We start from the raw sequence: 17182 nt of genomic DNA, 5'->3' as shown, positions 1-17182 counted from the left end.
CTCGTTTCCGTCATAATCTATATCGCGGTAGCCACTGTTTGGAAAAATTTAAAAAGTGGTGACACATGTCTCATGAAGCTCATGGAAATTTAGGCTTTAATTTCACTCTTATTTTAGGAATTGAGAAATTAATTGTTTCATAGTATAGAATTAAATATAATTTCAGCTCTCTAGTGACTGTGTCAGTTTTTCCTGCCGTCACCCTTTTCTTGGCTGCTACATTTGCTGCAGTTTGCGCCTCGACGGCACTGGCACCTTCTGCCGGATGGGCACGAGTTCTTGAGTCAGCCCTAGACAATCGTAGACCGCTTAGGAATGCCATTTTCTGTGCCACAGTGGCTGCTATTGTGATTGGTGCTACTGCAAACATGGTAAGTACTTTTTAAAAAATAACATTTAAACTTCACACTCTTTCTTTATTATGAGCTTTTATTAAAATTATTATTATAAAAGTACAGTGTGCTGAATTCAATCGAAAAGACTTCGTACTAACACTATTTTTTGTTAAAAAATAAAAATTCTTGAACTAACTTACATTGAGTTGCTTTTAAAGCGTTCATTCTAAAACTACGAAGCTTGAGAAGGAAAACACTGAGTACATTATTTTCCTCACTAAAAATCTCCTTTAGTTTTCAGTTTAAAGTTTTGTTAAAAATCAACGAGAAGTTAAAAATCAAAGAACATCATTTTCATTAAATGACGCGTTGTTGGCGCAAACATTTTAAAATTTAAAACACGCGATAATTACCCTCATTTGATTGCCAAGTTTCATCGCATCGCCGACTCTTAAATTGTTTAGACTCGCGGAAAACTTATTTTATTTATTTTTTATTCCATTGTATAAGGGTTGTAACATCGCTGGAATATTTAACAAGCTTCGCATCTTCCAATAAAAGTTACCGAACAATTTTTATTTTTGTTACATTAAAAGCTTATTCGCGTTTCTGCCTCCTCGCACATTTTAGTTAAAGTTTCTGTTTTCAGAAGCATCTGTCTCTTTTCATTAATGTTGAGTTTCGAAAATTCTATTTTATGTCTATAAATATTTAGAGAGAGATATAAATTACGTTTCACTATTATATTGTAAAACGTCGGTGACCTTTTTCATTCTGAACATAGCTCAAAATGCGAGCTTAGGAAAACTGACACGCAGCTTACGTGTGCAATTGAAAAACCTACAGGAAGAAAACTACAATTGAAAAAACTATAAGTGCATCACGGTGGATTTCGGGTAAAGTGGCTTGACAACAATTATCCTTTTATTGCTAATGATATATGAACGCTAAAATAGAATTTCAAGGATCTGATGAAACAAAAGTTAATTTTGAAAAATCTATTGCAAGAGGTAGTTTACATATGTAAAAATGCATATATAAAATCAATGCAATCATGTATATATATATATATATATATATATATATATATATATATATATATATATATATAGGAGGTTTCAAAGTTTTGTTTAACACCATTTGGGCGATAATTGTAGTTAAAAACTGCATTCACCAGTAAAGCGAGTTTGACGCACGTCGGATCCAATCTGTTTTGCGGTGGGTATGACGTATGTACTTGTCGGTTAGAATGAAAAATGACCATTGACTATGAAGACTCGAAATTCTAATAAAATATGAATGGATGCAAGGGTATCAATAGAATGGATGAGTATTTTATATAACGGTAAAGGGGGGCTCGTGATCCGAAACTAATTATATACCACTGGTTATTTGCTCGGTAGTCTCCTACACATTCTTCAATCGAATAAAATAAATTCAAAGCATTCTATCTAAAAAATCTCTCGTTCGTCTCATATTGTTCTTATATTCTACATTATGTATTTTATTTATTTATTTATTTGAAAAGTGTTTACTAAGAATGGTAACTTTTTCAGAAATGGATTGTCAATTTTTAGTCAATAAAAATGTAATTCAGTGGGTGCTCTTGAGTTTCATGGTTAATTTTTTCTTCGCCTCGTTCTTTTCTTTTAGCATCATTTATATTCATTAGTTTTTAGTTCATTCATTGAGAAAGCAAGTGACGAATTCTTATACTTTTGCATTAGCTCATGGGACTCTAACCTACCGCTTGTTTCCCCAGTGTGTGGCCTGCCTGAAATTCTTTTGTGACACTGTTATTTCATGTTCATTTTAGTGACTGATTCATGGATTACCACGCTGCAGCAAAAGAGTGGGACATTAAACATTTAAAACTTATGTTAAACAAAAATTGATAATTCTTCCCTTCATTGGTATATAGAAAAATGTCCGATTTATGCTCATGCTTAATAACATGCTAATGTCCAATGTGTACCTCATCATACACAATTCATTCTTTTTGAATAACCTAAGAAGATAACACGTGTTTTGATAAGAAAATAAAATGCATTAATAAGTATCTCTCTTTATTAAAAAATCGTAAGGGCCACCGATGCCGCCACTATTTTAAGTATTCGTTGCATTTTGTTTTTAAGCCATAAGATTTAGAAACTTGAAATTTCGAAATGGTGTGGAAAAATGTATACAGAATACAATGGAATTTAACATTCGATAATTAGTTCGAGAATTATTAACTGTTAAACTTGTAGGAAGAAGATACCACAGGGGTCGTTCTACAGGGTTCAAGAAGTTGTTACAAAGTTGAAACTCGACATGCAGAAAGGACCCTATTTATTTAAGAATTTAGTGTAAAGTGTTTTTCGAAATTCCAATTTGTTCGATAATTATTTTGTACATTTATTTCGCAGGATTTAAGTGAATCAAAAATCATCTCAGGATTAGAACGTTTTGTTAAGGCACAATTGTTCCTCCCATTTAAACTCGAGCAGTCAGAAAAAAATATAATAAAATACTTTTTCCTAGTTTTTAAATAGGGAATAAATTCTTACTACTATTTCTTTATTTTATTTATCTGGGTTTACCATTCACTATACGAATTAGTTGGTTATTAGTTAGTTAGTTCACTAAACGAATTAGTATACCGTTTACTATGCGAATTAGTTGGTTAACGCAACGAATAACTTAAAAGCATCACGATTCCCAAGTGATGCATGCCACAATTGGCGATCTTCCGTTTTTTATGCCAAATGCTCATTTGTCTTTGTAGATTCTCAAGTGTCTGAATTTATAAAGTTTGGCTTCTTAAGGGTTCCTTTTTGCCTGCTCAATCGAATGCTATAAAAATGATAGGTTTCTTCAAAAAAAGTGTGTTTTTACTTCCAAATAAGCATATTCTACTGGTAGAATACGCTTATTTGGAAGTAACTTTTATACAGATTTTATGTGATTTCGTTGAGATATTGCCAAAGTACTTAAAAGAATGAAAAATCCGATTAACCGTTTAAACGTTTAGAGGGTGATTCACTGATAAAATAAATTTTAAAAAATCTATAAAATATTTTATTATTAAAGTGGTAGGCAAAAAGAAATAAGCGCAAATTAAAAGAAATTAGGTTAACTTCGATTCTTCGACTCGATTTTTTTTACCGCACCCTATAACTAATTGTGAAAGTTCAGTTTGAATTGATTTAACTTAATATATGTAAGGAGTGTAAATAGCTGCTCATTTTTTTTTCTTTTTTAGTTTTCTTGTGAGAGACACATAATGTTAAATGTCACCGAAACTGCTGTGGAAACAAACAATTTAGCCTGTCATCATCCCCAAGTAAGTCACCCTTAACACTCAAATGCATATTAGCTGTCTAATATGGCGACTAATCGTTAATAATTTTTTTATCATTTTATAATTGTCATAAACAATGAGATGAATACAAATAAATGTACAGTGTGCAAAATAAAAAAATGACCACCCTGAATAACTTATAATCCTATGATCGGATTTTTGCATTCTAGGACTCAATCTTAATGGTTCGAGGAGGTGGCCTCAAATATGGTAAATTCATACGATATTTCAAGTTATGAAAGTATTTTCTCTGAATAAACATGCCTTTGTTTCGATGAATTCGGATTTCTGACACCCCAAGCTAATAACTCCTTTTGGTTTCAATATCAGCAATTTTGAAATCATTCTTTAAGAGTTTACAAAGTTATACAATATCTCAACGATTACCGGCGAAGGAGGCAATAACTGATTCATTGGAATTTTAAAAGAATAGGGTCGATGATAGATGTTTAATCAATAAATTGACAAAAGAGAAGTCAAAGAGACACGAAGGGCCATGACATAGTACGGCATTCGATGTCAAACTCTCACAGATATCATGAATTTAATTGACAATGAAGATTATTTTTCGTGAGCATAGATGAAAAGGAATGTAAAAAATTATCAATGAAATAATGCAAAGCAAAAATTCGGATGAAATACAAAATTAATTACAAGGCGGATTACTTTGCACAGACTGAAAAATATGATAAGAAACATGGTAACATGGTAAGAAATCACTAAGCTATGTACAAAATAGAATACTATATGTAAGCAGTAAAGTCTCAAAAATATGCTACTGTAAAAATCTAGTAAATCCTAGGTTTTGCTGGTAAAACATTAGACTACTAAAGAGGCATGGTAAATGTCTGAAGTATGATTACATAGGATTCCATTTCGAACTTTTACCAATGCGTTTCGACAAAAGCCCGAAACGAGGTGATATGAAACAAGGTCTTACGATAGGATTTTCCATTCGTAGATGTACTGTGTAGTGTACCGCTAGTGAGGGCTGTAAAAAAAGTAGCTGAATTGCGGCATGCGAATTCAAGACCACAAAAGCCACCCTTCACTTAGCGATCTGTTGCCAAAGAAAATTTAAAAAAGTCGTAATTTAGGAGCTTTTACACTAGAAATAATACGATGATTTTAAGCTATATATATATATAATTTTGCAGTGAAGAATTATCTGGGCTTTAGAACAGACAAATAACTTGAATATTTTCACAGTTATTAACTTTTTTTAAAAATCTCCAATTTGGTGACATTTTCTCACCTGAATGAAAATTATCGAAATTATCGCTTTATTCTCTGTTTTTGCAAATTTTAAGGAGCCTAAGTAATGCAGCATTGGAGTAAGTTTTTAAATATTAAGAAATTAGACCACAAATGCTTTTTATTTTCACAAAACTGTGACTTTTCTAAATATTTTGCGCCATTTTCAAAATAAGCGTAGACAGCGCTGTCCTTAGATATAGGCTAAACTTGACCTAACAGTTATGAGTAACAGTTGTAAACTCACAGCAGTTATAAAAATAGCATGTTACTCGCAAAAAAAAAATAAACATCATTTGATGCGATGATAGAGACTTGGAATATGAAAGGGTTGAGGGTAACCTTTAGCCAACTGGGTGTAATTTGGGTGGATCACTGAGCTCCTCTTTTTAATTCAGGATTGGTCTAAGATATTTCAGTTTGGATTGAATATTTTATTTCTATTTTATTAATTAACCTAACCTGACCTAATTAACCTTGCTCTTAACCACGGCATTATTTTAAGAAATGGTGTGCCTTAACCAAGATAGCTGTTGTGACTAGTGGTACAATGAAATAATATGCATAAGATGAAACTACAATAAATTATAATCTAGCTTACCTGCTAATTTAAATTTTTAAATACTCACTATAAAAATTAATGTATTAAAATCAGTAACATCAACGAAATAAAAATTTTTAAATTATAACACACATAGAAAATGAAAAATGCTAAACCATGACACCTTATATTTCTTTTCTACATTTCTCTCATCAACTTTTCTTCCTCCATTTTCATTCAATTCTTTTTCTTCATTTTTCAACTCTTTTTAGTTCCAATCCATTCTGTCTCAGTTTACTGCCCTACAGAAACCCATCCCCTGAAAAGTTAAAACCCAATCATCTACTATCCAATAACCCAATCAAAATTAAATTATCTTTAATCCATCCTGAATTAAAAAGGGAAGACTCAAAGATCAACGCCAAAGATTATCTTTAACACCTTTCCTCGCAGTTTGATCGACAACATACTCGTATATATATATATCGTCCTTCCAAACAGATATTTCAAAAACAGACTGGAAATTCAATTAATCTTAAATCTCTATTTAAAAAAATGTTAAAATTAATAAACAGTTTAATTTAACTAAATATTAATATAAACAAGCTAAATTAAAATTTAAATTAAGTTACGATACAATTAAAGATGCCGTTGCAGTATACTGGACAAACGTAAACTGACACTTAGCCTTAAAGAAGAAGGAAAAAAACGTCGTATGTAGAGCAAACCGGAGTCAATGGCCCTCACATCCCCCTGATTAATCATATTATTAAAATAATAAATATCAATTACTAGAGATTGATTAGTATAGGGTTCGGTGTTAGATTTAGCGAAAAACATTTTACCATCTTTATCGGGAGAGTAAAATTCATTGTATAGAGAGTGTGTTATAAAACACGCTGGACTAAAGAGAGGGAAAAAGAAAACGATTCATTTAAAAAATCAACAAATCGGCTTACATCATTTCTAATTCTCGTAACTGGTTAGTACACAGCTTAAAATAAAACAAGAACAATCTCAACAAACTCCATCGTACCTAAATGGTCTGCTTCTTTTCCCCCTTTTTCTTGATCTAGTTCTATGAATGCTTCTATTAGCTGAATATATTTATAACTCTACAAAATTTTTATTTTATTACTTGGAAATCTAAATTGTGAAAGTGATCAAAATAAGGTATGATTCAAGATTGTGTCGATGGAACTGTCTTACAATAATTTTTTCTAAGAATTACAAGAAATTGAAAGCCAAATGCAATATATTTATGTTATTTTACAAATAGGAGTGCGTGTAAAAAAGCTAGGGTAAAACACAATACTCTCAATAACTACTGAAGTGATTTCAATAATTCTCAAAAATAATTTTGGCTATCGTTAAAAGAAATCTCTCGTTTCGAGATTTTGTTGAAAGCTTGTTTGTTATGATGTCTGACAGGGTGGTGAGTGCAGGAGATAAATAATTGAAATCATTCTTCAGGATTACAATACTTATAATAGACTTTTTTTTAAATTATAGTTGCATTGAAAAAGAAAAAATTTCTTTAAATTTCTAAATTCATTTTAGACGATTTCGCATGCCTAAAAAGGACATCATTTCTTAAACCTACAAACATTAAGTTTTGAACTGTGAAAACGGTGTTTTCGTGTAAAATCTTAAAAATATTTGACTGTGCTAAAGAAAAATTGTTTGCATAGAGGTAGTATAGAAATTATTTTCATTTAACTCCTGTATCTATCATTCTTCTTATTATTAACTACTGTAATCCTTCCAGGTGGGATGTAGACTTAAAATGCTTCATATTAAAAATGAACTATTAACCAAACCGTTAAGTGTTACATTTATGTAAAGCAAGACACATTAATGTAAGTTGAGTCTTCCCAATAACAGCAGACTTCAAATCGTAGTTTTCCGTTTTCTTCTTTTCTTCAGTTAAAATAGTTTAATGATAAGATAAAAAAGAGTATCTGTACGAAATTTTAAAAATATAGCTTATTATCTCAGGGATTAGTCTGGTCAGGAAATGATGAAATATAATTCTGAAATTTTTCATAGATTGTAATTTTCAAGCGTTACCACACGCTGATCAACAAAAACTAAAAACTATTTTGGATTGTGAGCGTATATTTCCCAGTTCTATTAATATCGTGGAAAATATCAATTCAGAGTTACGAAATTTTGGATACCTCTCTATATGGTTCTGCACTAGATGTTAAGATACTTTCCATCCAACAATCCAATTATGTAAATGTTATTTTTTGAAAGTTTTACGGTTGTAATATTCCCTTAAAAGTCTTAACTTTGATAACCTTATAATCGATATTAGAGATAGTTCGCAAATTTACATTATCTTCCGTAATTGCGCATGCGCACTTCTAGAGCGCGTGCTTGTGAAATGGTGCCAGTGAAGAAATAACAAATTTGCGTAAAAGAGAGTAAGAGATTTTACAAACCTCTGCAAGTTATAAACGCTAACGTAGTGGAATGTCATTTTAACTTTGACCACAAAATCAAAAAAAAAAAAAAAACACATTTACAATAAATGTAGACTATTTGTTTAAAGCTGTGGCATACGATTCAAAATGCTTTGTTCTACGCAAAACTGTGGATCTGTGAGCAGAAAATTTTGGTAGATTACAGATTTTGATGAATTCAAGCTATAAAGAATGCAGCTTATTATTATAAGAGTTATTGAGAACTTCTATTGATTACTTAACTTGTATAGTTAACTAAATTGTGCAGTTAAAATAAATATAATTTATAACTTTGAAGCAGCAAAAATATATCTAGTTACTAATGGAACTAGTGCCATTAGACAACCATAATGATAAATAAAAACCAATAAAATAATTTTTTATTGAAGCCAATGGTTGTAAGATCACACGATTTCTAAATTTCATCCATACATTTCTTCAAATTCGCAATCCATATCCATGTTTTTAGTTCGAAAGTAGGCTTCAACAGAAAACATTGCAAACAAAACAGTATTTAACAGCTGTAAGTACCGTGCTTAACGTCAATCACGCCAACAAAAGATAGGTAGCATCTAAAATAAACGCGAGCATTCACAGTTGCTTCAATCTTACGTATAAAAAAACGGGAGCTTACGGAAGCTAACATAAAAGTACGAAATCACCCTAATGTAAAATTTGCCGTTGTTTAAAGAATTCTTTCGTTATCTTGAAATCTGAAGTGACCTTCAAAAAACGAAGCTCTTTTTGAATAATCTCAAAATTTTTAAAGACAAAAATGCTCACCGTTTTTATTGAAAACATTTTTTATAAGCATGAAACTTATTAAATATGAACTATTTATTGTTTTATAGACTAGAGTGGGGAGAAAAAAGGCTTCTGTGCTAAAATTGTCTTAATTAAATATCATTTAACGATTTTTGCTTGTGTCGTTGTCGTTAAATGCCAAAAGTGGATGATTATAATTTATTCTCGACAGTAAAAGACTGTCCTAACTGAAGATTTAACTCTCATTATTAATAATGAGAAAGAAAGATTAATTAATTGAATTTAGCCAGTTAAGTTAATCTATAAAATGATGAAGGTTTACGAGAGTAATTCCGATAAAACTCGATGGAAACTTTTATTTATAATGAGGATGACTGAATATGCAGGAAGTTGTTGACATTGAAAAATTATATTTTCTTCCCACTTTGTGTTATGTCTTTTAGATAAATTTGACTCAGGTTTAAAAAAGAAATTTATTGTATAAGATTTTGAATGTAACAACTAAAAAAAGTTTTTTGGATGATTAACGAATTATTTATTAAAGTTACTATTTAATCTAAATTCTTTGTGCTATTGTGAATTATTCTTAGGTCGACATCTAATAAGCTTGAGAGAAAAAATGAAGGTATTTTGACGAATCTTTCAAAAGTTTTAAAGCAAAATATGATGTTTTAAAACAGTGTTAGAAGAACGAAACTTTCAACCGTTGTAATGGTTAAGTTATAAAAACCAGCTTCACAAAACTTGGCCTAACCCGCCCCTCTATTTTTGAAGTAACAAAAAAAATATGTTTTCCAAATAAATAGATAAATAAAAATAGAGTTTTTAAGTTGAAACAAGAAATATCTGCAACGATATTGCTATACTTATTGTTTGAGATTGTTTCAATACCCTAAGCTTTACAGAAATAAAATCCAACAAACCGGCAAAAGTATTTCATTTTGTTTTCCTACGCCAACTTTGTTACAACTCTGTACTTAACTATTGTTGTTTAGAGATTCTTGGTTACAGGTTCAGGTATTTCACATTCCTTCATTTAGCACAGGATTAAATAAATTTTTAGGCTCCGATTTTGAGAAGAAAATTACCTTTTGGAAAAAGTCTCTGTGGTATTTTATACTAGGAGGCTCGCTGACCCTCACCAACCCCGATGATTGCATAATTTCAGTTGAAATGATTCAACTAAAAATATATATTTTCTCTTGTGCCTCCTCTCCCACGTCCAAATATTTCCTTTATGAAGTGAACATAAATTGTTTTTCTAATTAATCATTTTTTTTTGAAATAACAGTTAAAAGTATATTGTTATAACAAATTGGGTGAGTTCACAACTGTCATTTAATATTTTAGCTTAGCAAGTGTATATTTTAAATACAATGTTTGCATTCATCACTTTGTGAATGAAGCTGAAAGTGAAGTTCTAAATCATTTAACGAATCTCTTTAACCATCATTCATAATAGTTTGTTAATGTCATTTGCACCAAAAATAATACTTATAAAACTATTAATAATATCAGACACCGATTTAAATATATTTATCTTGAAATGCATCGTAGAATTAAATTATTCTAATAATAAAAATAATAACAATCCTCCTAAACTCTTAATTTATAAATCAAACAAAATAAGAAAACGTAATAATAACAGTATAGGTAATTTTAACCTTTAAATTAGGGAAACCGATATATTTGGAGGAAAACAATAACTTTATGACTAATATCAATTTTATGTTGATGGCAACCAAACCAATATGAAAACTATTCCCAGTTAGCAAAAATGTATTGACAACAATGGAAAATTGCGACCCATCCACTTTTATATATAGTAATAAAGGAGGTTAAATGAGCCCTCTTGAATATGTAGTGATAAAAAGGTTGTTTATTTTTTAGTATTTTGTGCTGAGCTGGATCTTAACTATGGTGGCTTGTGTATCCTTCCTGAAAGTGCATTACCTCCTGAAACTTGGACTTCTCTTCCTTATGCTCACCATCTACCTACTCCTCATGCTACTCCTATTCCGTGACATCTTCGAGGGATTCTGCGAAAGGTATCCTCCTCTTCTTCCTCCCTTTGCTGCAAAATAGCTTGGATCCACGAATCTTCACTCAAAGGACCGTTATTTTTTTCGATACAGAGACACCACTTTTTACTACGGTCCTGTACAGAGTTGTCAGATTAACCCGATATTTTATATTTATTATTATACCTATTTATTATGCCCATTATTATTACCCAATATATGCCCTATATTTGCCGTATATAGGCTGATGTTGACCCTTTAAAGGGCCAATAATAAAAAATCTAGACGGCCCAATATTGCTCTCTCGTTGCATGTTGATTTAGAACCCATACTGAGACAATTTTGAGCCCAACTGGGACTAAGTTGTAGCTTAAGGCTCAGGGAGCTCGTGAAAAAAAAATTTCCAATTATAACACAAATGGTAGGATGTTACATTAAAAAATGTAACATTTAAAGCAACCCAATAAAACTTATCAATTGCCTTAAAGAAAAACTACTCTAACAGACGCAATACTTAACTGAATAAAAAATTGAGATCCTGGTGTCTAAAAAGAAACCGAGATTTAAAAAAATTCAAAAGTTTCGTTTTTGAATTATTCAAGTAGTTTTCAGAATGACTAGCCTCCTATCCGGAAACTTCTATAGAAGTTAGAGTTCCTATCTAAGTCCTAGAAAAATCAAAAACTGTTATATCAGTTTTCTCAAGGCTACATTTTTTTGAAAAAAAATTAACTTTAACTTCAGTATTACAACTACATTTTCTTAGCTTTTCCACTCTTGTATAGTTCATTTAAATTTTAAAAAAATTTAATTGGTATGTATAATTTTAAATATTGATATTGCTTTTAATTTTGCTACTGCATGAGAAAAAAACTTCGTAGACAGTAACAACCATGGTTTTAAGAAAAGAAAATCATTTTAGTTTGGGTAGACTTAAAACGAAAAACGTAAAGAGTATTACTTTCGATAGGCGTAGATTGGGAAAATCCCGAGTGCTTAAGAGAGATGACTGAGATTTGTATAGTGTACCTGAGGGTTTATTAACAATTCGTAGGCCGCGGCCCACAAGCTTGGTACTGGACGGTGGACACTGGTCGAGAGTCTGAGCCGAGATGAATCCTTAGGGTATAATACCAATTTTTCGAATGATTCACTAAACCCAGTTTATATAACTCCAGTTTAGATTTTTGCCATGGATTTGTCCAAATTGGATTTGTACATGGCAAAAGTATCAATCTAGATAACTAAAAGATTTTAATGTAAATATGCTCATTTATTAATTTTAATACAAAATCAACTCGATGATTTTGTATAAAATTTAATAACATCTGTTGAATATCTGTTGGTTTTTATCAAATTTTAAAAAAAATTTGTCTATTTTTTTCTTTTTGATAAATAAATAGTACTACAAATTCCTTTATCTTTATCTATTTGATTAAAATAGTATTTAAATAAATGTTTTCTGAAATATTAGAATTCAATGTAATTAGTTTTTATTAAACTTAAAATCTTTCCTTTTATCGTATGTCAAAATGGCACATATTTTCTTCTTTTTTAATATTTATATCCAAAAAATTACAATTAATATTAATGTAACGATTACGAAACAATATTAACTCTTTTAGGCAAAGATTATTTAACAAAATTACTAAAGAAAATTAAATTAAAAAATTAAAGAAAATTAAATCATCAATAAATCAAAAAACAAATTTGATATTTGGAGAATAAATTTTTTTCTTAATAATGCAAAAGTAAGTTTAAAAGGGACGAAAAATTAGATTCTTGTGGTATTATTATAGTATATTGTCTATTTGAACTCCAAAAAAATGCTCTAAATAATTTTAACAAAACAATTCTTAATTTTTTTTAAATTTTTGCACAAAAAAATTTTAAAACTTTTTTTTTGTTTGGATCCTTATTTTTCCTTTTTTTATTTATTCCCTTGTTTTCTTTGTATTTTTCTTTTCTGTGGATTCTTGCTGCTTAATCGTAGTAATAAAACTAACATTTCACAAAAAGCAAATTAACTTGCTTATCAATTTGAGAAGGCTTTATTTTTCTTTGTGAGAACAAAAAGCTAGTAAACTGTTTATTTCGTTTACGGGGCAAATATTTTTCGTAAACTAGGTATTAATTTCATGCTAAAAACTACAAAAAAAAATACGGAAATTATTTTTGAAAAACTGGGTCCTACCATGTAGTAAAAATATAACGATAATAGCGGAAAACTTCGATTATATTTTTACATATTAGTTTGAAACTTATTTGCAGCATTTGAGTTAAAAATTGATAATTTTAAAATTAAGTTAATATTGAATAAATTTCCAATTAGTTTAATTAATCAGCTAAATTTAAATCCTTTTCTAAACTATCAGGATTCGCGCTGTTCACGTAAAGTTTTCGGTTTTCAAAAATAGAAGGAAAAAAGAAATAAAATCAGTAAATACCAAGAAACTAGTTTTAGACCCAAAACACATTTTTGTCTAGTTTATGAACACTTTGAAATCTTCATACTGCATTGTTGTTGTTTGTGGCAGTCCTGTTAAGTATGAAGAAAATTTTGGAACAAGAAGTGGAACATGAAAATAGTGTTTATTTTACAAATTCTATTCGCTCAAAGTTATTAAGTATCAAACAAGTATATCAAAAACTTAGAAAATTGGAATGTTTTTCTAAGAAAGAATAAATTGAAAAATAAAAATGTGAAACCATGTTAATTAAAAGTGGAAAATATTTTTGTTATCTATTGGAGGTAGAAAGCAAGAGTTTATTAATTATTCCAGCTACAAACGAACAGAGAAAGCAATTTATCGATAATACTTTGCACACGTGAAAGGAATAATCCTAATCTGCAGCTCTTATGGCAATTTATTTATTTTTTTTAATATCAGATTTTAAAAAGAAAAATATTGTCTTTCATTCATGTGGATTTAAAAATTATGTTAGTTTTTCAAGAATACCGAGAACGAACTTGCTTTTTTATTTTTTTTTTCTATCTGCAATTTTTAGTCCCCTTTTCCTGTCCACAAATCTAAAATGAAAAATAATCTGAAGATACTGTGGTTATCTACAACTTCCATTTTCATGCTAAAGAGTTTCTGACACCTTCGACCCAGAACAAAACTGACAACAGAGAAAATTGGCCACTTTCTAGACATTGTTCATTATGATTGACAAAGTAAAGTTCGAAAAATTAGTGTTCTATTAGAAATGAGTTATGGAAGTATGGAAAGCATAATTCATGACGATTTGGAGCATCGAAAAAACTCAACGAGGTATGTACCTGAAATTTAGAACAAAAAGAATAGGAAAAAAAGACATTTGTCAGAAACCGCAGTAACACAACACAAGTTACAATCATTACACTGGAAAACAGCTGAACTTTCTCCTTATCGTCTGGACTTGGCACCTTCAGGCTAATTTTTTTTTTTTTTATAACCGTCGTTGAACACAGACCCAATTTTTGGGTTTACGACTACTAATGTTTAACTCCGTAGCCCTGTAATTTTGAACCTAATCCAGAAGACAAGGGAACTCTTGGATCAAGTATTAGGAGAAATTTGTCTTCGTGGAGGACTTCTTCATGGAACTAACACGCATTTGCGTTACATGGAGAGGAAGACCACCGGAACCTCCCACGGTTAGCCTAACGGCAAAGGAACTTTTTTTTCTTACCTCCAAGCCCTGAGCATGTGCCTAAGTTATACAAAACCCTTAACCATATAGCCCAGGACTTGGCCACTAGTCCAGTTCCACTCCAGCCAAGGAACGGGTCCAGTCAGCGGCATTAATTTTGAAATTTTGATATGTACAAGACAATATTTGCAATATATAAATAGTTACAGTGCATAAATACAGTGATATAGAATTTGTTACATAATAATCTCATTGAGACTATGCTGGATTGTATAATATACACATCAGAGGAAGAAAATAACAATGATGTTCATTATTTTACAAAGAAATCTTTAAGAATAGTTGTTTACAATGAAAAATTTAACATGATATTTAAAAAATAATAATAATAATTTCCTTTTAAACTGAAAGTGTGGAAATTATGAAGAAGAAAAAAGACAAAGAGAAAGAAATTATACAGTATAAATTTCTGAAATAAGAAGCTATTAAAATTTTAATAAATAGTCATTATCTGCTAAAAAGTTCATTACTGTTATTAATCTTTTGGTTAAAGTATTGTTTATAATGAAATTTTTCTGCCAAATTTCTAAATTCGGGAAAGGGACTCTAAACCATGATCCGTCCACCACAGAGGATATTTCACGTCAGTACTGTGGTCGGTGCAAGCCGGATGCGGAAATCATTTCGACCAGCCATCGCTGGGGATTTGAACCCGGTTCACCTCATTGGAAGGCGAACCCTCTATCCCCTGAGCCATCGTGGCTCACAGTCCTTTAAAAGTAAAATTCTAATATTTAATTTTTTTTAAAAAACTCTCATTTCTATTTGATCCATCCTCGTATTTTAGCAATGTATAATGTTACTTTTTCCCTTTTAGAAAGAACTGCGTTTCCTTGAAGCTCCGAGCAGTTGTTCTATTGGTCATTTTCTTTTACATGGTCAGCTATCACTGCAGATTGGTAGGGTATTTTATTCAATGTTTTCGCTTTTTCTAAAGATATTTATAATGCCGAAAGTTTTCATTGCCATTGCCGTAAAACAAACTGAAATTTAGTTTCGAAATAAGGCCTTTGATATTAGAAAAAGTCTTCAAATTATCATTAAAAAAAACTGTATTTATCGATTCTTTGCTACAAATTAACTATACTCTTTGTAAGTAGAATCAAAGTTATGCGATTTACCCTTTCAGTTAATGTAACCAAGGAAAATCTTACTTTTTCCCCACAGCAAATAAGTATTCTGTAAGAAGTGGGAATATTCTAGGGTATATTTGCAGTGGATACCGTGGCAACAGAGAGGGTAAAAGGTTGGAGAATGGGGAAATCGCGTTTCATTGAAATGCCTATTCTATTTACAAATAATGTAGGGAAGGGTTTAAAGGCTATTAGAGAGCCTAAATTAAAACAGACAGATGTCTTTCTTTTATGTGTAGAAATTAATACTAAAGGAATTATATCGTCTTTTGAAAAACATTTATTGAACAATGTTACTAAAATTAATTTTAAACAAAACATTTTCGCGAAAATCGAGATAAGTCGAAAACTTGTTCATTCTAATAGAATCCATAATCAGAACCTTAACTGTTTTATGTAATTTAAGTCAATGCAAAATATTCAAAAATCAAAGACAGCATCCGTTATATGTATGGCTTCATCCCGTCATTAGTTTCAGATCACTGTAAGATGGATGATTAATCATCGCTATAAATTTTTTCTTAACGATATTGGTTTTCATACATCACTCTTGTTTTTTAACAGAACCAATTATCCAGTTGTAGGGACCCAGCCAATCTTTTCAAACAACCCATGAGCCTAAAAGCAAAAAGAAAGTCATTTCGGTGGGCAGTTCATCAAACGATTATGTAATCGTTTGATGAACATATAAAATAAAACTTAAATAAATCCTGTAAAAAAGGGATTAAAGTGACGGTGACATAAAATCTATTTTTTTATACACTTTATGGTCAAGAGTATCATTTATCTGTGAAAATTCAACACTTGACGATAATATTTTTATTGGGTCTCGATTTCTTCCCCCAGGAGGACGATCGGACATTGAAGAAGACTTAAGAAAACAAAGTCTTCAAAGAAAGGATAAAAGGAATCTTCTTTTTTTTCTTTCTTCCTTTCTGTCTAACTTTCCCAAGACGTGTTCGAAATCTTTTAAGTCTACGTCTCGAATTTTATTTGAAAAATAAGGGGAAGGGGAGATCACAGTCTAGATACCGAGATGATCTAGTTTCCTATCATCGATTTTTTTTTCTTTCTAGTTTCCATTTCTTTTTTTTTTTTTCACTTGAATTTCTTAAATAAAACGTTGAATTTCGTATCTTAGATCTGTAATTTAAGGTTTCAAATTTTTCTACGCCTTTGGAACTCGAAACCAGGGTTCAACTTTCTGATGTGGAGATCCCATAATATTTTCGAAGATGATACCCCTAAGCATTGCGTGAATCCGACTCACAACTGAGTAAAACTGTCAATTCCTTTACTTGTATTGTAATATACTATTACAATTTTGGGTCATAAACATTCATTTTAAGACACATTGTTTTAAGACGCTATTATTTAATTAAAAAATTCGAATTCATACGATGGAAAATTCTACCGCATTTTTCATACATGCATATCCTTATCGTAATTTATTCAATACGTTCTTATTAGAATAAATTTACCATATTTTTCATAGGCATTTTAAAATAATTTCTTAAAAATAACAAAAATAACAGTAAATAAATAATTAATTATTGATTATATACAATTGTAAGCACAGTTTTCTAAAATCTTAACTGGTTAAAAGAAGTTTAACTCTCGAAGCCC

At 30.4% G+C, this 17182-nt stretch overlaps 1 protein-coding gene across 1 annotated transcript in view; it reads left to right on the top strand.

Moving 5' to 3' along the window:
* The window catches only part of LOC107439048 (adenylate cyclase type 8), a 184826-nt gene that overhangs the window by 143047 nt on the left and 24597 nt on the right, over window positions 1-17182 (top strand). Inside the window, 4 exon segments of the mRNA XM_087160509.1 lie at window positions 167-371; window positions 3580-3660; window positions 10597-10754; window positions 15241-15327. Of these exon segments, the coding sequence (XP_087016635.1) occupies window positions 167-371; window positions 3580-3660; window positions 10597-10754; window positions 15241-15327 (531 nt within the window).

The sequence above is a fragment of the Parasteatoda tepidariorum genome, chromosome 4 (assembly GCF_982258835.1).
Source record: "Parasteatoda tepidariorum strain Cologne lab strain chromosome 4, Ptep-v5.0, whole genome shotgun sequence".
Classification (NCBI taxonomy): domain Eukaryota; kingdom Metazoa; phylum Arthropoda; class Arachnida; order Araneae; family Theridiidae; genus Parasteatoda; species Parasteatoda tepidariorum.
The sequence above is the reverse complement of the archived record's forward strand: the minus strand, read 5'-3'. Positions and strand labels throughout refer to the sequence as shown.